Source organism: Typha angustifolia, chromosome 4 (assembly GCF_048772165.1).
Source record: "Typha angustifolia cultivar Huaian chromosome 4, ASM4877216v1, whole genome shotgun sequence".
NCBI classification, from domain to species: Eukaryota; Viridiplantae; Streptophyta; class Magnoliopsida; order Poales; family Typhaceae; genus Typha; species Typha angustifolia.
In genome coordinates this window covers 242,951-267,643 of record NC_133242.1, presented here as the reverse complement: position 1 = coordinate 267,643, position 24,693 = coordinate 242,951, and the positions used below count along the sequence as shown (strand labels likewise).

Genomic DNA, 24,693 nt, shown 5'->3' with positions numbered 1-24,693 from the left:
CAATAGGATCGAGTACAGAGTTGAACCAGAAAGATGGTATAATAATTGACCTCATTTAGAACTTACATTTGATGAAGAGAAGACTGCAGTCAAATGTTTGGCCAAACACATTAGTAATCTAATAATGTTTTTAGGACCAATCACAACTCACTTGGTCATCTTCCTCTCCTTTGTGGTGCTGTACATTCGCTGTCATCTTTAGATTAATCTATCTATTATCTATCCGAGAGAAAAGCATGAGGCTGTGGTTCTACTGGTAGGAAAAAGGAAGCTACTTTACCAACCTTTTGGTGATCTTGACCTTCTTAAGGGCAGATGTCAGAAAAGGCTATTAAGGCTCAGTGGAGAGCTAAACATCCATAGTAAGAATGCCTTGAATGTAAGACTTTTTAGAAAGGGCAATGCTGCTGCTTCTACTTTATTGTCACATTATATATATATATATATATATAATTCAACTTTGATCACCTAGTTCATCAGATTAGAGGAATAAGCACTAACTCTTCTTCTTATTTTCTCATTTTACACCCTACCTACCTTAGTATTTGTTGCGGTTTAATTCTTCTGTTTAAGAGGAATTGTAGTAGATTCCTACAATGTCGGATGTGGAGAATCCACCAACTACAATAGTCGACAGCGGAGGGCATTCGCGTCATTGTCATTCACTAACTACCTAAAATATTAATTTCATACTGGGGGTAGAAACGTAATAACATTCAATATCCGATGGCATTCACGCTACCTCGTACGACCTCCAAGCTACGCGTATTCTTCCGCTATCTCTCTCTCTCTCCCTCTCCCATCATCCCGAGGAGGATTTGCCCCCCACGAATCTTGGGTGGATCTGCATGACTTACGAAATCTCCAAAATGGTCCTAATATGTCGGCAATATTACGAGAATGACCTTGCGCGTCGACTTTGGAACTATTCAGAACCCCACGCTATTTATCAGATCGAAGAAGTGGACCGTAGACGGTTGGTTACCTGATCCCGTGCCAAGTGTCCGGAATGCAGAATTTCCTGCAGTCGGCAACGCAGACGATCTTCTCCGAAAGCGGACAGTGTTTAGGATCTTCTGTCGCCTTTTAGATAGCGACCATCTAACGAGGTCGTCAACTGCGAACCCAATACAAATTCTATCCGGCTAGAGCGCCGGTAGATCTCACGACACCCGGAAACTATATTATTAAATATATATTTCTTCCGTAGGCTTCTCCTATAATTTTATTTATATTTATCTACTTTATTATAATTATATTCAAACTGAAATAATTATATAAACTTTTTCAACGCATTCAAAGTAATAAGGATTAAAATAATAACGATCAAAATTTAGATGACAAATATATCGATCAAAATTTAGATGACAAATATATTAATATTTATTTATTTTTATAATACATTTGTTATGTGAGAGCCATCGATATTATTTTAGACGTGTCAAAAAATCTTATCCAATTATTTATAAATTTTTCTTAAACAAGTATTTTTTAAATTTGATAATTAGATCGATCGAGTATGATAACAAAATTAATGATTTTAATTTAAATATAATTACAAAATTTAAGTCTAACCATACTTCCACATTTTTTCATTATCGGCTCTTTATTTTTTAAAAAATTCCGATGCCTTTTTTTTCGTTTTTTCTTTTTGTCCCTTGGATTGTGAGATTGGTTGACATAGTATGAAGCAATATGAACCACATAGAAAGCAATCCATCCGCGTGACTCCGTAGCTAACAAACAAGAGTACATTAAACATACCTATCAAGCATATGGCCCAATATTAATTAACCTTAACCATCATCACATCCTGTATACCCACCTGTAACTGTTAGGTAATCTACATTCAACAACCTTAGCCTCTTATTCTTGAACTGAATCCGATTTAAAACATGAAGTTATTAAGCTACGTAAATGTGCAAGAATTATTTCTCTTTAAGCGTTGGATTCTCATAATCATCTATGTTTTGTGCATCACAATTGACTTCTATCATTAGATAATGACATCAATGTTCTTACTTTAAGAAGGTTTTTTTTTTTTTGGGGGGGGGGTTGGGCCTGAAGAATGTTCTTGTGAGGGGAACGTGGCCCGGCCCTTTTTAACATAAGTGTATTTTTCTCACTAATATAATCCTCATAAATTTCTCATTAACTTGGTTTTTAGATGACATCCTGGGGATTAACTTTTGACAACTATAGTTTAACACATGGGACGATAGTTTATATATCAAACTATAAATTAATATCAACTTTAGACAATGATGAGTATTATTATTATTCCCAATTTTATTAGATTTGGGAAATTTCTTTGGTGGAGAGTGAAAGTTCATTATGGCTCGAGTTGAAGATATCCCTATGAAAATTTGCATTCTATATGTCTGTGGATGTCGATTCAGGTATAGTAGATTGCATTGAAAAGTAAAACCATGACATGATTGAAGCATAATTGGATCATTGATTTATGAAATCAATAAACTTTATAATCAATCATAAATATACGTGGTAGCCAGCAAAACAGAATAAGAATAGTTACTTAACGAGCATTTACATGATAAAGAATAGATCGAACAAACGAGAAGCATTGTTTAAGTTCTCACTTCTCTTAAAAGTGTTTAAAAAAAACCTCCCAAGACTTCCATACCTATAAAAGATGGAGGCTTTGTGCAAGTAAAGATAAATTGCTTAGACTGTACATGTCATAAGAAAACTATTTGTTGACGTGATACTTAATCTCTCCCATTGAACTCATCCTCCTCTCCAAAGCAGATGCCAGAAATACTCATCCGGCCAATATTTACTGCAACTAGAACATAGATAAGTAAGTAATAGACAACCAAAACTTTTGCATGCATATGTAAATTTCTAATTCTGTATACTTGTCTAATATTGGTCATCGGCACGGGCAAAATGGCTATTATAGAGGGGTTGAGGCATCTGCACAGCTAGGGTGTTCAAGTTTCCTTTGGCAAACAACTGAGATGAAGGAAAGATTGCATGATACCTTCTCTATTTTGAAGAGGGGCTAGAAACAAGAAGTGTGCCTCAACGAATTCTAGATGCTCATGTTTATTAATTTTTCTATCATTTTCTTTACTATAGATATGATAGCACAGATTCAAATTTCTAGATTATACACTACATTGTGATCTCCACTGCTTACCAACAGCATCTAGTCCACACAAGTTGGGCATATACTTCCTAACGTGCTCTTCAGCAGCACTTTCTGCCTTCAGTGTTTCGCACTCGAAAGAAATGGAAATCTGTTGATTCCCATGCTTCTCTTCAATCATGCCAATGACATCCTTTTCCCACCTGTATTTGAGGAGCGATAACTTAGTGACACAAATATTGAGTAATAAGATAAAACTGTATAAGAAATGAGAGCCGATTCAGAAATCTCTTCAAGAATAGTCAAAAACCACTATTAAGTATAGCTATTTAATATGTCTATTATTTAAATTGCTAGAATCATCACCGTGAGCTACACAATGGTAGCAAACGCTTGTGCCTTGAACAGCAAGGGCAGATCAAATATATCACAATTTGGTTAGAGAAATTGTACAATTTCCTGAACCTAAGAATGAAAACTCTACAGGCAAGAGCCATACATGATACATAACTAAAAAGCACAAAACCCATCCACCATTCACTCCTACCGCACCCTTGTTACAGACTGAAGAAAGAAAAATGATTTGCCAAGCCTGAAAATTATAGAAGAACTATCCACACTATAACTTTTATCTAAGTACACCTAACAAACTTAAGAAAAAGACAACCACCCACCATTATCAGGGACTAATTATCGGATTCATGATTGTAATTGGGAATTGATCATACCAAACTACATAAAAGTAAATGATTTGCTATGCCTGAAGATTCACAATGCACAGTATCACAAAGGATAAATCTTAGATATTTTAGGTAAAAGGAAAACGTTCCATAAAAACTAGACATTTGATCGTAGTAATGGTCGCAATGCATCCATCCGCAAGAGAAAAGTTACCCATGCGCATTATCAATATTTTGGAGTCGAGCGGCATCATGTCCTCTGCGCTCCACCACCACAACTTTCTCTTTCTTGCTCTGTCACATGCCATTACATACCATCTAATAAGAATAAAAAGTGAACAAAGGGAGAATTCAAACACAAGAAGAGACCTCGAAAATTTTATCTAGGTCTTACAGAATAATCAATGATGGAGAGCTTTATCAAGCGGTAATCTTCTCCTCTGCTGCATTCCCTCTCACAAGATAATTCTTACCTCACAAAAGCACAATAAAAACTTATAACAAACAGAAGAATCGATTCAATCGCCATTAGTGGAAAGCAGGAAGTGGGTGAAGAAGAGGAGAGTGGGTATCAGTACCGGTTCCATGGAGACCGTAGCAGACGGAATCGGGGAGTCGGATGAAATGGCCGGATATGGTGCCGCAAGGCAGCAAACCGATCGACGCGATCCCTTCCATCTCCGCCGCCGCACCTCGCTTCGCCTCACCTCCTGAACCCATCTCCATTCTCCAGTCTTCACTCCCCTGTCTCCCTCCCTCGGAAAGGAGCCGACTTTAAACTTACTAATTTGGGCTTTTCCTTATGTTGGGCCTACAACATGTTCTAGGACAGGCAAGCCCTTTTGCGCACAAGTATATTTTCGTCGGTATACCCCTCAGAGTTTCATATATATATATATACCCTTATAAATTAAATGCTTTATTACATAAATACCCTTCGACAAGAAGAATTTTGAGTTAGAATGACATATATGTAAATAAAAGATTTTTAGAAGGGTGTATATGTAAGAAAAACCTATATAAAAATAATAAATCTGAAATACATGGTGGGTGCAAAACCAAAAGTTTAAGAAATATATCAGTCCAATACCGAGTAGGGGTGAAAACGGATCGGTTTAAGTCTGATTCGAATCCGGAGTCGAGTATTGTTGGCCGTTGCAGTTGGAATCGGAGTCCAGCATGACTTTATTCCGGTCCTCTTTGGTTACACCTTAAGCAAGGTCGTTATCATACACCAACCAATCCAATCAAATCAGAACAAATACGCTCCAATCCAGCGGCCACAATGACTCCATCAAACCACGTTTCCCCTCTTACCCCTACCTATTTATACCCACCAAATTTCACACCAGTGGGAAAAAGGAATTTCCCTCTCCACCACGAAAATTACTTCCCCATGGCTACCCCAAATATCCTTCTCCTCCTCTTCTTCGCTTCCCTCTTCTCCTTCTCCCTCTCCTCCCAAGTCTCCCTCTCCGTTAGCCCTAAAACCCTAACCAAATCCAACCGCACGGTCCGGATCCAATGGTCGGGGATTACCTCCCCCTCCGAGCTCGACTGGCTCGGTATCTACTCCCCCCCAAACTCACCCAACGACGAGTTCATCGGCTACCTCTTCCTCAACTCCTCCCAGAGCTGGCAATCCGGATCCGGATCCTTCGAGCTCAACCTTGTCAACCTCCGCTCCAATTACGCCTTTCGGATCTTCCGGTGGACCCGCGACGAGGTCAACTACCGACACCACGACCACGATCACAACCCGCTTCCGGGGACCAAGCACCAGCTCGCGGTGTCGGAGGAGGTCGAGTTCGAACTGGGTTCGGGGCCCGATCAGATCCATCTATCGTTCACGGATCACGAGGGCGAGATGCGGGTGCTGTTCGTGACGGGGGATGGGGCGGATAGCTTCGTGAGGTACGGATTGGAGAAGGATGGGTTGGTTCGGACGGTGGGGACGGAGGTGAGGAGGTATGAGAGGAAGGATATGTGCGATTTTCCCGCGAATGCCAGCATTGGGTGGAGGGATCCAGGGTTTATCCATGATGGCGTGATGAATGATTTGGAGAAGGGGAGGAGGTACTATTACAAGGTGAGATGGATTTGTCATCTGCGATGTTTGGCATTGCTTATTTTGATGATATCTCGCTATAGCCTGTAGGATTTTAAAAGTTGCCCTTCTTTTAGGACATTGAAGCATGAATTCCTCTGGATTTTTTTCAAAAGTTTTAACATTAGTATCAATAAACAGCTTAGTGTAGTGAAAATGTTTGATTATAGTCCGATCCATGGAGGAAGACTCAAATATCTTTTATGATATTCTAATCGGAGTCATCGGATTGTACTCCCTTCTTTAGTATTGGGTTTCCTTGCTTAATTCGCAGAAGAAGAGTTTATCCTTGTTTAGTCTCTCTCTGGTCTAGTACCGATGCCCAGGTGGGTACATTGCTTAAAATGGCTGTTCGTTCTTAACAAACTTTTATGGGGTGCACCATTCACCCATACACGTTATTGTACTTCTGCTTTTCTGCACCATGCGTCTCTATGTCAAAAAATAATTTCTTTAGGTTCGTTTTCAGTAATCAATATCTAATCAGTGGTATTCCAGTGAGCAAGATTTGACTGTGTACAATAAGATGCTAATCTTTGTCTTTTTCTCTTTTTACTCTGAGTGGTCTTTTGTATTGACATTGAGTGCCTCACTATTATCTATCATTGCATTTGAACTCACCTGACTATTTTGTTATATATTAACTATTTGCTGCACTTTCTTTAGGTGCTATTTTGAGAGAGTTGAAACTAATGTGCCTTTCTCATTTTTAGAATAAATTCTTATGGTATATATGCTGGATTGGGCAATTTTCCTGGACCAATTAATTTGGTCCTGTTTCATTGTTGCTTTTTGCTTGAAATTCACATTGTCCAGAAGACCTAGTAATATTTAGGACTCTATTATTTGATGTGTTATGATGACTCTTACGTACAAGATAGACGAACCTCGCGTAATTCATGAGCCATGTTAGTTGATGCATAGGAATAGACATTTAAATATTTTAAAGGGCATATCTGTTAATACTAGTCAATGATGATTGTATACCATGCTATTCTGATCGACTTCACTCCACGCTGTTTTTCGCTCAAGTTCATGTATCCAGCAAGTGGAAACTTACTTTAATACCTAGGATGCATGCTCCTTTTTGTCATTATATTTTTCCTCTTGTTCCTATTGTTCTCAAAATAGAATAACGACTCTTTCTTTTCTTGAGAGCTTAGCAGCCTGATGATCTCTATGCTGTTACTTAGCCTAGTGAACTTCATGCTGGTGAAAATAGCTGTTGTCCTATACTTAATGTGTATCTATCCTGTGTCTTGAAGACTTAGCATGCTGCATTATTCTTTCTGACAGGTTGGCAGTGATTCGGGAGGTTGGAGTGACATCCGCAGCTTTATATCACGTGACAGTGACTCCAATGAGACAATCGCATTTTTGTTTGGTGATATGGGTACCTATGTTCCATATTCAACCTTCTACCGCACACAAGAGGAGAGCAAGTCAACTGTAAAGTGGATTCTCCGTGACATTGAAGCCCTTGGGGATAAGCCTGCATTTGTTTCCCATATTGGGGACATCAGCTATGCCAGGGGATTTGCATGGATATGGGATGAATTCTTCAGTCAGATAGAACTAATTGCTTCTAGTGTACCATACCATGTTTGCATAGGAAACCATGAGTATGACTGGCCATCACAACCTTGGAGACCTGGATGGTCTTATGGTGTCTACGGAAAGGATGGTGGTGGTGAATGTGGAGTTCCATACAGCCTCCGCTTCAAAATGCCTGGGAACTCTTCTCTACCCACAGGAACAGGAGCTCCAAACACTCTGAATCTCTATTATTCCTTTGATGTCGGTGTTGTACATTTCCTGTACATATCAACTGAAACCAACTTCCTTCCTGGCACTGACCAGTACAACTTCATAAAATCTGATCTCGAGCAAGTTGATAGAAACAGAACACCTTTCATTGTTGTGCAGGGCCACCGCCCAATGTACATGACATGCAATGGAGAAAGGGATGCTCCACTGACAGAAAGAATGCTCGAGTATTTGGAACCACTTTTTGTGCAGAATAATGTAACCCTTGCACTATGGGGTCATGTTCATAGGTACGAGAGGTTCTGCCCTATGAAAAATTTCAGCTGTGTCGATGTGTCCTCAAGCTTCAAATCCGGAGGTGCCCCTGTGCATGTGGTGATTGGAATGGCAGGCCAAGATTGGCAGGCAACCTGGGAGCCAAGGTCTGACCACCGAGACATGCCTATCTACCCTCAACCTGAAAGGTCTATGTACCGAGGGAGTGAATTTGGTTACACAAAACTTGTTGCTACAAGGGAGAAACTAACGCTTACCTATATTGGAAATCATGATGGGCAAATACATGACATGGTTGAAATATTCTCTGGCCAAGTTTTGAGTGACAGTGATGTTAAGGTGGCTGTTGAGCCTACAATCTCTTGGTATGTGAAAGGTGCAAGCATTCTGGTGTTTACAGCCTTACTTGGTTACGCTCTTGGTTTCATAACACGTTGTAGAAGAGAACCTGCACAGCGTCCTACATGGGCTCCTGTGAAGAATGAGGAAATATAAACACTATGCATTAGCAGCAGCACATCCAGACAAGTTCAAAGGGTTCAATTCTAATCTATCCTGGTCCTAATAGCATCAAATTATAATCATTCTGATGATTCGATCAGGCATGAGATTTGTGGATCATACCTCAAGCTTGCCTAGTGCAACACTCATCTATTGAAAGCCCTTCCTGGTTCTTCCCTTTCATCTGTCAAAACATTATGAAGACTCTCGCTATATGTGATTTATTGTATAATCCATGTAAATTTCTTGTGCAGTCCATTTTTCTTCAGCTGGGATTACCATATAGTATTTTGCAGTGAGATGTAAAATATTGTGCTTTAACATGGACATAAATCATTATGATGGTTTTGGTGCAATCGCGCTAATTGCACTCTGTTTAAAAGTGAGTCATTGGAAATCTGCATTTTAAACAGCAAACTGCATCCATTGACCTTCCTATCTTCCTTTTGCAGAAATAAATTGGCAGATTAGTTGTCCATATTGATCATTCAGACAGTGACAATTTTTTTAAAAAAGAATTTTAGAATTAAATGAGCAGGTTTAAATCTTTTTGGACGTTATGTGTGTATACTCTTTGGTTATATGTATATACTCTTATTGTAGAAATTCTTTGATTTTGATCAAAGCAAGAAATGCAGTCTATGGAATGATTGAGAACCTTCAAAACATTTACGAACAATGTAAGGTATTCACTAAGAAGCAAGAGTGCTTTTGAGCTATGATTGCTACAGTGATGCTTGATTACTACTACTACTACTATTTACGGCCGTTTCCTCATCAACAAAGGCCACCATCACGCAGTAGCAATAACAGCACTGCATAAAAGAGACATGAGCTGAAAAGAAGTCTCCTTGTGGCAAAAGAGTGAATGGTGGTGGTGGTGCAGCATCGCTTGCTTCTTAACAAGAACAAGCCAAGCAAGAAGGCCTACTCATGAGACCCACGTAGATGACTAGCATCCATAACTTAAAACCAAGTACTTGTAGCTCTTCTCTCATATGATAGTTACATTATTACCTATCATCGTCACGACTATCACAATAATACGAGTACGAAGCTACTTGGCGACGAGTAGCAGTCATGTCATGCCCAGGCCTAACAAGAAAATGAGGCCCACCCCGCAAGGGAAGGAGGAAATCACGGGAACCAATGTTGTTGATCGCCAACAGTAGGAGAATCAAACCCTTATTTATATTTGGAGTCTTTAGGCCATGAAAACAAACAGTAACACTAGCCCTGAATCAAGTGACTGGTCAACTCTAATCACATCCAACTAATTCAATGCCCACAACCTTCCAATCCTCTCCAATTCATCAAATTGATGAATTCTTTGTCAGGGTTTGATCAAATTATTAATTCCCCCTCATCAAAGTTTTATTTTTTTATTTTTAAAATTAAAAAAAGTGCAGTGTCCATGACCAAATTGGGTGGTCCAGTTTAATACTTTAACTAGACTCCCCACGCTATTAAGCTAAAAAGTGGTTAACTGACTTGGAAAGCATGAAAGCTTTGTAGCTTCCAAACTCATGAGCTGTTGACTTGTGTCACTCTATGTTCACACTAATCTCCAACTAAAAATTCTTTCTTACCCAAGTGAGTTTATTTACTTTTTCTTCTTTTATTTTTTAATCGCCCTCATTTAATCTCTCTTACGTCATTGCCAATTGTAGGAAGAAAGATCAAACGACAGATGGCTCCACTTAATGGTACCAGTCAATCAAATCCCCCCCCCCCCCCCCCCCCCCCCCTCATCAATTAATCTTCCAATCAATGGAGGATCCAGTGTGCTGCCTCGCACACCGGATCACCCTTTGTGCCGTCGACTCCACCAATAAATTCCGCTGATAACGACAGGCTTCCTTACGGGCCAAGTTAGGTTTCAAAAGATTCGTGCTGGGCCCCATACACACACCCCCATCCCCCCCCCCCCCCCCCCCCCCCTAATGACCAAATCGCACTCCCAAATCTTACCATCGACACTTAATTACTCGATTAGTTAGTTAAAATAATCCCTACAATAACACCGCCGTACTACACCGCCCCACCACTGCTATTTAATCCCTCACCTCTAATTAATTAAGCTTAGGGGAAATGCGTCGAGATCGTATCCGTACTGTCGCTAATGGTTTGACGACCGAGTTGGCTCCCTCACTTATTACCAGATTATGAGATTTCGCGGTTTAAACCCTGTACTTCTATAATATTGAAATTAGAATGACTCGGGTAACTGGGCAGCAGGCCCTCTTTTTTTGCAAATTGACTATGATTCAGGGTGCTACATGCAATTTTTTATTTCCCGAAGAAATAATTAAAAAATGCGTCCTTTTTCTCTTTCCGTAATTTAGAATTGTAGTCGAGAAAGCGAGAGGAAGGAAAGTTCCAAAAGCCTCGACGCGTCTACTCCAAACACCGAGAAATATTAAAATTAAAATCGAGAGATTTAAAATTAAAAAAAAAAAAGGAAGAAGAAAAGAACACCGCTGTTGTTTTTTTTGTAGTAAGAGAGAGCTAAAGAAAAAGAGAGGAGGAGAGGAGAGAAGAGAATAGAGCTCATCATACCTTATGCTACCTATCCACTTACTTATCCGACCTTATTCTATTTTTGGGTAGATGGAGGATAAGACGACATGGAAGAGCCACTATGCTTCCGAGATCTCGGCGTTCGATGAGCTCATCGGCAGCGGCGATCGGGAATCCAGCATACTAAGCGAGTTCGGATGGAGCATACCTTTGGATTCCGGCTTCTTCCCGCCGTTGGATCTGCCGGAGTCGTCGAGATCGGCGTCGATGCCTCCTCCTCGGGAGATCGGATCCGAAGCGCCGGCGATGTCGGCGAGATCCGGCGAGCCTGCGTCGTCGAGCTCGAGCGAGGAACCTCCGCCGGAGGCGGAAGCGAAGCCGGCCGAGATAGAGTGAGTAGTAGCTCCCAATCGGTGGCAAATTCGTGAAAATATGATAGTTTTTTTTGGGGGCGGGGGAGAATGGCTTGGATTGGGAAAGAAGCTACAACTCCTCCGAGCTCCGCCAGTGGCAAATTCGTAATAATACGCAGGGGCAATCTCGTAAAAGTTTATATGCGGTTCGGATGTGAACGTAGTCTTCGTCGCGGCGGGAATTCCGCGTTTTATCTTTCAATGCATACGCGGTTTTTGCTTCTTGGCTATATTTTATTTTTCATTATTAATTTCCTACTCCGCCGATGCATGACTTATAGATTCTATTACTTAATTAATTAGAAGTGGACTAAGTTCTTACGTGGTTGTTACAGTGGAATTTTTTATAGAAAGTATTATTGGAAGGACGAATAAAATCCTTGGGTATGATTCCATAAGTGCACGGATTCATGCACCGCACAAAGTTTTGAATTGATTCTTATATGATTGATATAAGAAGTTATGGGAGGAATACATTTTCTTTTCTCATCTTGTGATGAGCGATATTTGGTGCGTTTATGATGATGTTAACAGTATTTAAATTATCTCTCGGATGAAATTTTTTGCTTCGATGTTGAAGTGAGTATCTCTTAATTTTATGTACTTCATTTCATCTTTGCAATCTAGAGCTAAAGGGTTAGTTGTTTTTTTTTTCTCCTTTTAATTAGATTGACTTCTAAATTTTTACTTAAAACTTCATTCCATCATTTGTGGGTAATATGAAACACTAAGTTAGCAATAAGGAATTCAATCCTTTCATTTTTTTTTTAATGTTTCCAATCCTGATTTTATTGTGACACCAGAATATCTGCTCAAGATTTATGAACTCCACTTAACACGCTTTATTAGCATTTATTTGCAATTTGTTTTACTAATTTGTAATTAGTTGCAATTTGTTTCACTTAGCTGCTTTACCTTCTAAACGCTTGGTGGTCGTCAGGAACAGCTTCTAGCTTTTATTGATAAATTAAGGAGACATTATTTGGTTCGCATTAATTGCACTATATGCTCTCTTAAACCTATGTCTCATATTACTTCTACATTATGTAGTTAGTCCTCTTTGCAGTTGCTATTATGCTTTACTATATTCTGTGTTTGTTTCTTAGTGAAACACAACATATTCCTTTCTGCTGCTGATATTGACCTTCAAAACTAGCAAGATGTGCAAATTGAAGCTTATCCATATTGTATTTGTTCAATTGCAAATATATATATATATATATATCATCAAGCTTGAAACATTCTACCACTTTTGCCGTAGGAATAAAGGGGTTAAGAAGGGACAGAAGCGTGCCCGGCAACCGAGATTTGCGTTCATGACCAAGAGCGACATCGATCATCTCGAAGATGGTTATAGATGGAGAAAATATGGGCAGAAAGCTGTGAAAAATAGCCCCTTCCCCAGGTATCTAGTTTATTATTCTTATTATTATCTTTATCCTGATTATTACTTCAAATTCACTGTTAATATATTCTCGTATAAGAATTCTCTTAGGGTAAATTACAACTTGTAATGTTCTCTTCAAGTATCAAAGTTATGATGTGTCCCTGCCTCACTAGACAAAAGCTGACCTAATTAATTGAAGTCTAATTGTTGGTTACAGCGCTAGTGAACATATTAGATCACTACTTTATGTTCTTAAATATCAGCTAGAACTTTATTTCTTACCATGCGACATAATTATGCCAATAATTTTCGACATGATATATATATATATATATATATATGTAATTTGCAGAAGCTACTACCGGTGCACGAACAGCAAATGCATGGTGAAGAAGCGAGTGGAGCGCTCATCGGAGGATCCATCGATTGTGATCACGACCTACGAAGGCCAACACTGCCACCACACCGTGTCCTTCCCACGCAGCAGCGCTCATGTTCACAATGCAGCTACCTTCGCAGAGCATCTAGCAATGTCGACGGTGCCGCAGTTGCCTCATCCATCGTTAATGCAGTCGTTCCTCCACAACCCTCCTCAGGGGGATGCCGCCGCTGGACATGTACTGCGACCGTCGCATGGAGATCGCCAGCTCTTCATGCCAGGAAGCAGTTCATCTGTTTTTGTGGACGAGGGGTTGTTGGGTGATATGGTACCTCCTGGAGTAAGAAAAGGATGAGCATAATAATTAAGGTGCTACTTTACTCACTACTCTATATTCTTAGTCTTCTTAATTTTCCCTTATATAGAATTTACCGTTTTATGCATCCATGATATATATCGTTAAAATAAACTGATTAAAGTTCAAGCATGATTAAATTTTTGGAGCATATTTGGTGCAACTCATCATAGGTACAGAAACTAAAAGGTGCCGCACAGGATTTGTTTTAGGAAGTACCTAACATTGTAGACCAAAAAGGTACTTTCCGCTGTTGAAACTTGAAAACATTCATGCATTGGGAGGGGTGGAGAATCAAGAAGGGTGCACGATAATAACATTTATGGCTATAATGCAGTTTTGAATGATAGCGTGTCTTTCTCTCTTGATGCACTGATAATAAAAGTCATTGTTTTGGTAGTTGCTGACATCTATCTTTAAGAGGAAGTTAATAATCACCATCCTTTTTCTTTCCTTATTTTCCGCCCTTTAATTTCCACTACTGTGGAGTTTCATATCTGCATGCAGGTCCTTGCACCATTCGCAGTATACTTTTCATGAAAACTAAATGATCAACTACTCTATTATTACCCTATTCGATTGTTGCAAAATCTTGCAGGTTGTTTTGGAGTATTAGATAAATCTCGCCTGTGGAAGAAGTTTTGATTATTTAGGTCTGGTGCTGTCTATACGTACACAGAACCTGCATGTAGATCCACAAGACTAATATTAAATTTTGAGTAGGAATTTTATTTACTCGCGCGTTTGGACTCCCAAGGTTGGCAGTTTTTGATGCCACATAGTCGCCGGCGTGCAGTTTCCCTTTTTTTGTTTTCGTTTTCCTCCTCTCTTCTTCTCTTTATTCATCTTGGATAATGATCTTTATGTAGTCTGCTTATTTTTGTACTAATCTGTTTGTATGGAGTAGTATATTCTTAAGTTTTTTTTTTTTTTTTTCATACATATGTATATATAAATGATTGACTAAGATATTTTATGCATAAAGAGTATTAGTCTTATAACCACACTCTTTCAAGTGCGGAGTAAAACTGATGAGCATTGTCATTTTATTCTGAAGATTTCTTTCGTTCCCATGCGATCTTTTATTTTTATTTTTGTTTTTTGGATTAGGAGGCATAGATTTCTACATCCAAATCAAAGCTTCTGCATGCCTTTTTCTTTTTTGGTTTGGTTTCTTTTTGGGGGATGAAGTTCTGCATGCCTTGAGAGACTCAATAGTAGATTCGCGTGGAGTGATGATAGTATTGATTGAATACTGCCTCGGGATTCGTTTCCTAAAGCGAGACGTGGCTCACGGATGCAGGCATGCTGCTCTTTCTTTTAGCGACCCAATCAAACTTTGGGGAATAATTAAATTGGAATGCCTCCAAATTATCACCTTAGGGGGAAGAACAAAATGGATCTCTAAGAGAGATGCAGATTAAATAAAACATCAAATGAGAGCTTGATGATGCAAGAGTATTAAGAGGATGTTCAGGGAAAGATGGTTTATGAGAAACAGCAAAAGACATCTGGGCATTATTTGTATGTTACATACCTCTAATACATCATGTTAGGAAAAAAAATAGAAAAGGAGTTGAACTCTAAAGATTTCACAACTTTATCATCGCGTAGAAGATTCAATGCTGTGCACGAATCCCATAACATAAAAAGACTCAAACTTCAATTAATGTTGAGTAGCTTTGCATCCCAACCACTCTGATTAAATATTCCATTAAAAGGGAGATATCAACCACCGAGTCTTCTACCAGTTTGTAACAACCGGCCACATTTCCTCCAAGTTAGTGGATAAATCTGTTTCAAAAAAATGCCTAGCAATGGAAACACACTCGAAGGATTCTCTACAATCTCTTGGTCAAAACTCAATGCACATACTTACTTAACAAGAGCCACATAAATAGTAACTCAAAACTAAAATAGAAATTGGATACATAAAAGTACAAAGATGGTCAAATCCACAGACAAGAATGAGTGGCCATAGAAGACTTGCAGACAAATCTATAACAATGTTTAACTTATTGTGTGTCCTCGGAATTGTCATTCTTATCATGCTCAATTGAATACTTCACTGAACGTCTAAGTAAAAAATGCACCGCAAGCACATTTTTCCAAACAAGAGCTACTTGATTTACAACTCTGATGGCATTAGTCAGACTTTTACTCCTATACCAAATTGGAGCATGTCACGTAGCAACACCATAGGTCTTAATTTGTTTACCCGACAATTTAAACAAGAGGAATCATGCAGAAATGCCTACAAAAATGTACCAACAAAAGTCCTATTTACAATTGCATCCGAATTAGGTAACATTCGTCTCCTGTTGTTTCTTTACCACAGCAATATGTTTCTGCCCTGCAATATGAAACTCAAAGACCTTTTGGCTGTTGCAAACAATATTGCAAAGTGAGCACACTCTAACTGCTGAAGCAGCAGCCCCTCCTTCCAAAACCTTCCGCTTTTTAGTCTCCAAATCTTCATCGGATGCACATTTAGCCTTTCTCTTCATTTGCTCAATTGCAGCTTTTCCTTTATTGGCAGCTGAAGCATCCTTCATAGCACTAGCCACGAAGCCCACAACAGCATTAGAGGAGCTAGGCATCATAGACTCTTGAAGCTTCTGCAAGTTTCTCTGGTGCTTCTTACCAAACTTGTGGTTGTTAAGGGCATCCTGACTGTTACAATTAAGCTTACAGACCTCACAGTAAACAGATTGAATGAAATTTGGTACTCTCGACAAGCCCTTCTTCAAACCACCTTTAGATGCTGGCTGTCTTCCTAAAGCCTGAAAAATAAGAGATGGTGAGATTGATTTTGACAGTAAAAGATTCAATAATCATGGGAGAATTTGACTCTGATAAAAGAAAAACAAAAACTGAATGATTAGTGCAACAACATCACTGAAAATGCAATTTCTGGAATTACCATTTTCAGAAATATATTCATAATGATGCAACTTTCTTCATTACAAGCTGTCATCAGCATTCCAACATAAAGTATACTCCTGCAGTCTATACCCATTACCCTACAATGATATCCTGGAACCCTTGCCAGAATGCCAGGATACTCATCTTCAGTTAGCTTTTCAAAACATAATGTCTTCCTTACAGATGATAAATTATTAATCCTTTAAAGTGGAAAGCCAATGAAGGCAATCCAAATTTTTAACATTCCACGGATCTCCTATTGTTCTAATCTACAAATAAGGATAATAACAACTGTAACAGGAAACCATATACATCGCACTCCATCTCAAGTAAAGGTTTACAAGATATGATATACTCACATATAAATTTTATAACATATTAACATCACGTTGGTAATTAGCATTTCAACACATCTAAGCTGTAGTCGAGCACTTACAGCAAAATTTAGTGCACACTCCAATCAAAGAACAAGCAGCAAAACAAGACAAAATTAGTAACAAGTTTCACCTTTTTGGCTGCTAAATAAGACTATCAAAATGGCATATTATTTCCTAGAATCAGCATATGCTAGCATACTGCTGCAATATATAGCCTCTACTTTTGCATGAATCTCTTAAGATCAGACACATAAAACAACATAACATAATATCTGGTCAAGCATAATATTCATTTATCTGTTCTACCTTCATCAAATGCTTCTCACTGGTCAGATGAGAAGCAAACACCTTCTCACCATTGCAAACGACATTGCATATGGAGCACACTCTTATAGAGCAAGCTGCAGCACCTCCTTGAATAAGCTTCTGTGTTTTTGCTTCCAACACCAAGGAGTTTGTCTTGGGCACAGTATTACTCGTCATCTACAGGACAGGGAAAAGAAAAAATGAAGAAGTCAATTTCTACATTTATAGTTAAAAAAAATATTCATCCATACAGATCAATGTCTGCACTTGTGTGTTTTTTGTGTGTGCATTTTCTGCTGACAGTCCCACCAACGCAGACAAAGAGGAAAGAATTTCTATTTCTCAAGAAACATTTTATAGTAAGCAACACGAATAGACACACACAAATGGGGAAGATGTGTTTCCAATAAATAATTCCACAACACACTTACCTTCAAATCATATGTAAGTGATATAAGCATACATAATATCTCTTAAGACTAAAACAGAGAAAGTTTTCAACTTCTTTATGTACTAAAGTGATATAAGCATACATACTTACATAGTATATCAGGCATTTATAAGTGATAAAGGGGTGTCGCTGTGTCAAAGCTTTGGCTTGGGGTCTGGGAGGGAAGATGAGCACAACCTTACACTTTTTAAAAAGAGATTGTTTTAAAGACTTACACTACATAATCTCTTGGATGCGAGGGCTAAACCTTACAACTACACCAAGTAATACCCTCGAGTTCTATAAGAGAGCTGAACCCAATATAGAGTTTTCTGTGATTGCATATATAGTACGAAATGAAATGAGGCCATGAATAATGTGGCTAGATCATTAATGACAAAATCCAATAAGATGACTTGAACTTGATAGAATGTATAGAAATAACCTATTAATTCCATTAAGCTGTTTTGACTCAATAGTAAATGACCAAAAACCATTTCCAGTCATCAATTACACCGAAAAAGGAAATCTTAGTTGATAAGTGATAGCTAGCATGTAAGCTGGTAAGTCATGCCACAATGCCACATTCATATTTTGGTACAATAGCATCAATGGGTGGATCTGTTCATCGATGTTATCATGCTAGCAGATCAAATTGACAAATGCTTTAACTAAACATAACAAATAAAAAAAAAGATACCAACCACATTCCTCATCAGCATCCGACAAGTGCAGGCCTACTAACACCAAATATCTAAATCATCCGAGCACAAAATGGGGAAAGGAAAAAAAAATCAAAACGCGCATAGTATTTCTATAATAAATGATAGAAGAAATTATAACTCACATGCCAACATCGACATAAGATTAGGGCATAGAGAAGAGAGATCACTTACGGGTTGATAGGTGATGGGAACCACAGCATATTGCGGCACCGAGTCCCCTCCTGCCGGACCATAGTTATACGAGGCGACGGCAACTCCGGCCGGCGCCGGCGGAGCCGGAGGATATGAGTAGGCGGCGGCGTACTGGGCAGCGGCGGCATCGGAGGGGGGTACCGGGTTGGCATAGACGGGAATGGGACTGGGGTTAGGAGTAGGGTTAGGGTTAGGGTTAGGGTTCGAGAAGTAGGAGAAGGAGGAGGTCTGGTGCGCCGCCGGCGCAGCGTAGACCTGGTGATGCGCGGTGTATTCCATCTCGGCGCACGGCGAAGGGGAAGATGATGTCAACTATCCCATTACAAATTCGCTAACCATACTAATTAATATTCTTTTTTCCCCCCTTTTCTTTTTGGACTTAAAAATTAACAGATTTTTGTTTCGTAAAATATATTTTATTAAGGAAAGCTCGTGGGCACAAATTTTTATTTTATTTGTTGAAGACAATTAGATAATACGGCAATAATGATCTTTTAATACAAGTCTCACGTTTAATTACAATCCCTTTACATACACAATCACAAAAGATCTTAAGTTAATTTGTAGCTTTGTTGTGCTTTGTCACATAAAAAAAACATAACTCTTTGAAATTCGAATGCTATAAAGAATTTCTAACTAACAAAATAGAAATATTATTAAAGATAACACACACAAATAAAAAGAGATATGATAACGAAAAGAATTGAGAAATCAATTACTTTCATAGCAGGACCTTCACTAGCAATTGTATGAAAAAAAATCCAAGCGTTTAAACATAAAGGAAATGTGAGCTTGACGATATAAGATTATAGCTGACGGAGTCGGAGTTGCAGAAAAAGCAAGGTCACAACAAGTGTTCGAAAGCATGACAAAAGGTGAACATTAGATGGGAGGTGGGGGAGGGGCCAAAATCTATCGAGGCAACAAGAGAGAGAAGGGATGAGGGGTCGAAGATAACAAGGACAAGGGAGTCAGAGGAGGAATTAGTGTACTAGATAAGAAATGAGAGTGGAGAATAATAAGAGACCATCAGAGTGGAAGAGTGATGAGGGCAATGATGTCAGTGTCGACAAATAAAAGAAGAGATGAGGAGGAAGGTGAAACAAGCGGCATGAAAGAAGCGAGGGACAAGAAGGGGTTGGCCTCCCGTTAGTAACTCAAACTAGGGAAAGGAAGGGGAGGAGATTACCCGTGGCAAGAGAGATAATCTATAAGAGTGAAGAAGATCTGTAGCTAAACCCTAGCAAAGGTAGGTTTGGAGACCAGTGAGCCTGTTTCTTTTTTCTTCTTGTAAAATATTATTGATGAATGTTGAGCTACTCTGTAAAAATTGACTTCAGTCTATCTACAGATCCTGTCACCATGGACCACCTAGGCCAATTAAGGTCAATATTAATCGACTCTCGTGACCACCATTACATACCTAGCATTGAGCTCTCTATTAATTAAGATCAAGCTAAGGTATGAACTATAACCTACTCTGGATTGGATCCAGCAAAGATCCAAGTCGATTTGTTGCTTTAGCCAGCAATTAAACTCAAATCTCAGTCAACTTAGCTACAAATTTGAGTAATATTTTGCAAGCTCATTTTGCCAAATAAGTGACAACTTTGTAAATGTTACTTACCATGTCATGTCTGTGTATTAAGATAAGATATGGATTCTGACAGGTTGTGAATGTGAGGGGGGGAGTGGGGAAGTCCTGTAATTAAGCGTCATGCTTCCCAATGCTAAGTCCAAGAAAAAGAAGGAAGAAAAGGACATGGACTCACAAGTGTGATGGGCTGGATACAGGAGGGGGAAGAGATGTGCATGAGGAGCATTTAAACCATTGCAATATATATATATATATATATATATATATAAGTGTGTGTGTGTGATGTATTCTACTACTTGGCTAAGCAGGGAAAGAATAAGGACACCAAGATATAAGTAGGGGAGGTGGGGGTTGTCATGTGTTTCCGTGGCCAAGTGAACGACAACCAACTTAGAGATCACATGTCCTCTTACTACTATTAAAATGGTAGACAGAGGTTGTAAGATCTGAACACCCAAATCATTTCTGGCCCAGATATGAATCTTCTAATCCCAGGTCAGCTATTGTTTTGCTCCCTTAATTGCTCGGTTGGGATGCTTTCATTCTGCTCTACTTCATAGAAAACTCCCCATAATTCACAATTTTAGCACAAGGTCAGAGAAAAGCCAAGCCTTTCTTCCTAACTGGAGCTGACTTCTGAACTTCACACTTCTCTTTAAGATGAACTCAAGATAATGGCAACTGGGTTGAGTTAGGACTACAAAGTTTCGCCATTGACATCTTCATAGAAAGAGAAGAGGCATTGTTAAAAAACAACATTGTGAGACAAATAAAAATTCTCACTGACCAGCAAACTAAAAGAGCTGGAGAAGCACCTGATTGTTCTTTTACCATTTCTCTGGACACTGTATCAGAATGCAAAAGAGAGCAGAAAAGGCTTCCTAACTAAATCCAATCAGTATTTATCAGAAGAAGAAGAAGAAGAAGAAAAACATGAGAAGATAACAAGACCAAATCAAAATCAGTAAGCTAAACTGTTCTTCTCACTGAGCTTCATCAATAACTCATTCAGCTCATACAGAAAATTCTTACCTCAGTTGGTGAAATCAAAAGAATGAATGTAACAGGAACTTATTATTCACTGTACAATCCTCCACCCTCGTCAATTTGAGATCACACCAACTAGTGTCTCATGCTGAAGGTTGCTCGCGGTTGTGGCGCACCATGATTTCAGTTCAGAATTCCCATTAGTACTAACAGAATCTGCAACTGTGGCAGCTGGAAAATTGAGATCCAGCAAGTCAGGCGGCATCTCGACCAACTGATGCTGAATCACGGTGGCTTCTCCATTGGAACTTGAAGCAATGTGAGACTTCTTGTGGCCTCCCAAAGCCTGGCGTGATGAGAAAATCTTGCCACAAGTGAGGCACTCATGGCCTTTGACCTTCTTCAGTGATCCATAGCTTCCTTTTATTGCATTCTGGTCAATGGAAGCATCAGTATCCATGCTGTTCCCGCTACCGTCGGTCGTGGCCGAAGCAAGGCAGCTCTTGAACCTCTTGTGGCTTGCTCGGTGGCCACCGAGAGCTTGGTAGGAGTGGAAGGTCTTGTTGCAGGTTGCGCATTTGAATTTGCTTCTTTCCTCCATGACCTTATCAAAAGCACCATCAGAAGCATCAAGACAATGGCCATTGACATAATCTTTTCCCAATTCAGCATCCAGAGTCTTGGATCTTTTCCTTTTACTTGGAGAATGCTTCCCAACTTCGAATTCGATTCCACTTGATCTCTTTCTGACCCCGAATCCAGTAACATCACAATTCAGATCTTTCTCACAGTCCTCAAAGGAGTTTGGCTTCTTGAACTCATTACCTCCAACTAGGCCATCATCAGAAGCATCAGATTCCACCTTCTTGAACGCATCTCTCCGATACCCACTTCCCGAAACACTCAATTGAGATCCCTTCCTCTCCAATTCGAGCCTCTTTGCCTTCGCCATTTCACTTGCATCAGAAACCAAATCGCCATCCCTTTCACCGACCCTCCTATCCTCCAAAACCACAGAATTCTTATCAGAGGATTCCTGAACAGAATAAAATCCATCCCAGTGATCTACATCTCTTGACAGCATCAGAAGGCTAATGGCTCCTTCCTCTGCCTCTTTGTCGATCTCGGTCGCCGGAAAAGAGGATGCCGGGATCGGCGCCGCCCTCCTCGATCTCTTTCTCTTCCTCGGCACCTTTACTGTGACCACTTCATCATCTGAATGGCTCCAAAAACTCATCTTGTGACCACCAATGCTCAAAGAACACTCCTGCTCTTCTTGCTGCTGTTCTTGCTCCCCTTCCTCCATTGAACAATGGCTAGGCTTCTCAGAATGGCAACTCATATGCGCAAAAAGAGCTTTCCAAGAAAATAACTCCTTACCGCACTCCCCGCACTGCATCTCACCTCGCAGAGAAGACTCCGCACCGGAATCCGACAGCCTCCATGTCTTCTTGGGGTTCTCCCTGAGCCCATAACCACCATTTGACCCAACCAAGCTCCGGCTACTCTGCGGCATCTCGTCGGCGTCCAAAGAAGAGGTCGCCTTGTGGATGTGAGACCTCATGTGCCCACCCAACGACCTTCCTGAAGGGAAGCTCTTCCTGCAGTACTTGCATCTGTGCTTCTGAATCCTCTCTCCTTCCATCTGAAACAGGGGACGGTGCCGAAATTGGAGAACAGGAATAGAGAGCCAACGAAAGAACTCAAATGGCTATCAAAGATTTCCTCAGAACTTTTGAATTATTGCTCTTTGAAACCATCTGAGAGATACCCAGATGGGATTTTATTGGATTCTTTGGGAAGAACAAGATCCGGACCACTGGATTCCGACGCTGCTCTCTGTTGCCCTCCACTCTCCTCTCTCTTGGGGAGTGTTGGAAATCTACTCTTCTTGAATGAAATGGGTCAGCTTCTCTTTTAGAGAGAGAGAGAGAGAGAGAGAGAGAGAGACGGTTCTTTTCTCTCTTGTGTTGTTTTATTAGGGTCACTTTTGGGCGATGGATTGGAGGAGAAACCCATGCATGGAAGCAAAGTAAAAATAAAATAGAAAAAAAAAAAAGAGAGGAGAGAACGAGAGATGAATAAACAGCACGTGTACTCAACCGAGGATCCTACGCTATCTGATCAGACGTCAATTATACCTCCACGTAGAATTACTGGAGATCTCTAGGTGGTGCGACGACTCCGCCAAAACTACCTTCCTTTGTCCTCCTCCTCTTTGTTTTGGATGACTAGCTAAAGCTTCTTGGATTTGTATCTAGTGCACGTGTCGGGATTTAAATTGGTCGAATTCGGTGTTTGGTGCTTCGTATAGGAGTCGCCGGTAACGGAACTCGACTCTAATCTAAACTTCTTTTTTCCCCTTCCTCGTTGTTGTTAAGTGAAAATATTAATCTTGGGTGGTTGTTTAAATGTCAGATGTGGGGTCAAATTTAGAAATTCATAGGATAATCTGAGCCGTCCGATTGAAGGATCCTTCTGATGGATGATGGATGTGGGGACAGGGGGAGGGAGTTCCACAAAGACACGGGGCTTCATCAATTTCATCAGGTGATGTCACCAAGCCTTTGTGAGGGATATAAAAATCCCCACTAACATGTAGAAATTAGAGAAAAATAAAAATAAACTTAATACGAAAGAATCTTTTACCCTATGTTATACTTAGTTGAAAATCTTGATTTATAATACTAGGAGATAATAGAGAAGAAAAGTAAAGATTAGCCTGAGTCACTAATTAGGGAGGAAGAGACTTCCTCCTCTCTTGTTTTTCTTTATAGTTTCTCTCTGCCCTCGTCTATTCACCACCCTCCGCATGTTTGTCGTTGTCTTCTAGCTTCAATCTCTCTCTCTCTCTCTCTCTCTCTCTCCACACCTAGTTTTTCTTTGCCGCTCACCTATGGATGTTCATCATCGGCCTTACCCACCTCCCTGTTGTCGTAGTCCACCTGCCGCCGTTCGACTTGCCCCCTTACTCCATCTCTGTTTCATTCCCTCACTTCATTTGTCATCGTTTGCCACTGCTTGCTTGTTGCTATCTGCTGCTGCTGCTAGTGGTCAAGATTGCCTCCTTTCACCTCCTCCATTTCCAATCTACTCTCACTTCACTTGCATTAACCTCGCTGCCCTTATCCTTTTTGGTGGCAGCCACTTGTTTCTTTTCTTGTTGTTGTGTTTTGTTTTTAATTTTTTACAGGGCTTTTGTAGCTAGGCTGCTTCAAGATCTAATCTAAATAAAATTAAAATTGGTCATTCCTATCCAGATCATGTAAGCTATTTGGGCTCATTTCCTCAATATATTAAGCTCGTATAATGTAATTGGTATTAATGAAAGCATCAGCGTATGGGCTTTTCATCACAAATAAATAAATTATGCATCCTCCTTTTTTAATTTGTATCTCAATAGATAGCTGATTACCCAATTGCACTTGTTTATGTCTTAAACATTATTATGAACTCGAGAAAGGATCTTGGCATTTAATATGTGGCTTGACACTGTATGATTTGTTGACCTTGGTGGGCTGCCAACCAACCTTTTAGCCTGCCAACGAGGAAATTGACCATTAAAACGTTCAGATTTCAAAGCCAATGGAGTTGCAGGGCTGAAAGGGATTACACAACTAAGAACTCATAACCAATTCAAAGTATTTAAGCAACCCT

The 24,693-nt window shown here is 39.8% G+C and overlaps 5 protein-coding genes across 7 annotated transcripts; 2 read left to right on the top strand and 3 right to left on the bottom strand.

The window, feature by feature from the left end:
* Window positions 1-2,513: 2,513 nt before the first annotated feature.
* On the bottom strand, window positions 2,514-4,615 carry LOC140759470 (uncharacterized). 2 transcript variants are annotated; one of them, XM_073096045.1, is made up of 5 exons: window positions 4,371-4,615; window positions 4,187-4,260; window positions 4,007-4,086; window positions 3,164-3,315; window positions 2,514-2,806 (listed from the first exon to the last, which is right to left on the bottom strand). In XM_073096045.1, the coding sequence occupies exons 1-5, from the start codon at window positions 4,516-4,518 to the stop codon at window positions 2,730-2,732; spliced, it is 531 nt and encodes a 176-aa protein (XP_072952146.1). In that variant the 5' UTR covers window positions 4,519-4,615; the 3' UTR covers window positions 2,514-2,729. The 2 variants fall into 2 exon arrangements, with proteins under 2 accessions (XP_072952146.1, XP_072952147.1); XM_073096046.1 differs by having other exon boundaries at window positions 2,514-2,800; window positions 4,371-4,605.
* Window positions 4,616-5,140: 525 nt separating this feature from the next.
* Window positions 5,141-8,825, top strand: LOC140759214 (probable inactive purple acid phosphatase 2). Its single transcript, XM_073095712.1, has 2 exons — window positions 5,141-5,881; window positions 7,196-8,825. The coding sequence occupies exons 1-2, from the start codon at window positions 5,189-5,191 to the stop codon at window positions 8,435-8,437; spliced, it is 1,935 nt and encodes a 644-aa protein (XP_072951813.1). The 5' UTR covers window positions 5,141-5,188; the 3' UTR covers window positions 8,438-8,825.
* Window positions 8,826-10,918: 2,093 nt separating this feature from the next.
* On the top strand, window positions 10,919-14,568 carry LOC140759494 (probable WRKY transcription factor 57). The gene is made up of 4 exons (XM_073096075.1): window positions 10,919-11,355; window positions 12,638-12,781; window positions 13,116-13,511; window positions 14,096-14,568. The coding sequence occupies exons 1-3, from the start codon at window positions 11,054-11,056 to the stop codon at window positions 13,495-13,497; spliced, it is 828 nt and encodes a 275-aa protein (XP_072952176.1). The 5' UTR covers window positions 10,919-11,053; the 3' UTR covers window positions 13,498-13,511; window positions 14,096-14,568.
* Window positions 14,569-15,455: 887 nt separating this feature from the next.
* LOC140759126 (uncharacterized) lies at window positions 15,456-19,837 on the bottom strand. The gene is made up of 3 exons (XM_073095602.1): window positions 18,432-19,837; window positions 17,106-17,282; window positions 15,456-16,280 (listed from the first exon to the last, which is right to left on the bottom strand). Exons 1-3 carry the CDS (start codon window positions 18,729-18,731, stop codon window positions 15,798-15,800), a joined length of 960 nt encoding a protein of 319 aa, XP_072951703.1. The 5' UTR covers window positions 18,732-19,837; the 3' UTR covers window positions 15,456-15,797.
* A 509-nt stretch (window positions 19,838-20,346) lies between these two features.
* LOC140759049 (uncharacterized) lies at window positions 20,347-22,975 on the bottom strand. Of its 2 annotated transcripts, XM_073095512.1 has the most exons (3): window positions 21,082-22,975; window positions 20,865-20,934; window positions 20,347-20,769 (listed from the first exon to the last, which is right to left on the bottom strand). In XM_073095512.1, the coding sequence occupies exon 1, from the start codon at window positions 22,679-22,681 to the stop codon at window positions 21,152-21,154; it is 1,530 nt and encodes a 509-aa protein (XP_072951613.1). In that variant the 5' UTR covers window positions 22,682-22,975; the 3' UTR covers window positions 20,347-20,769; window positions 20,865-20,934; window positions 21,082-21,151. The 2 variants fall into 2 exon arrangements, with proteins under 2 accessions (XP_072951613.1, XP_072951612.1); XM_073095511.1 differs by lacking the exon at window positions 20,347-20,769 and having other exon boundaries at window positions 20,854-20,934.
* Between the last annotated feature and the right edge of the window lie 1,718 nt (window positions 22,976-24,693).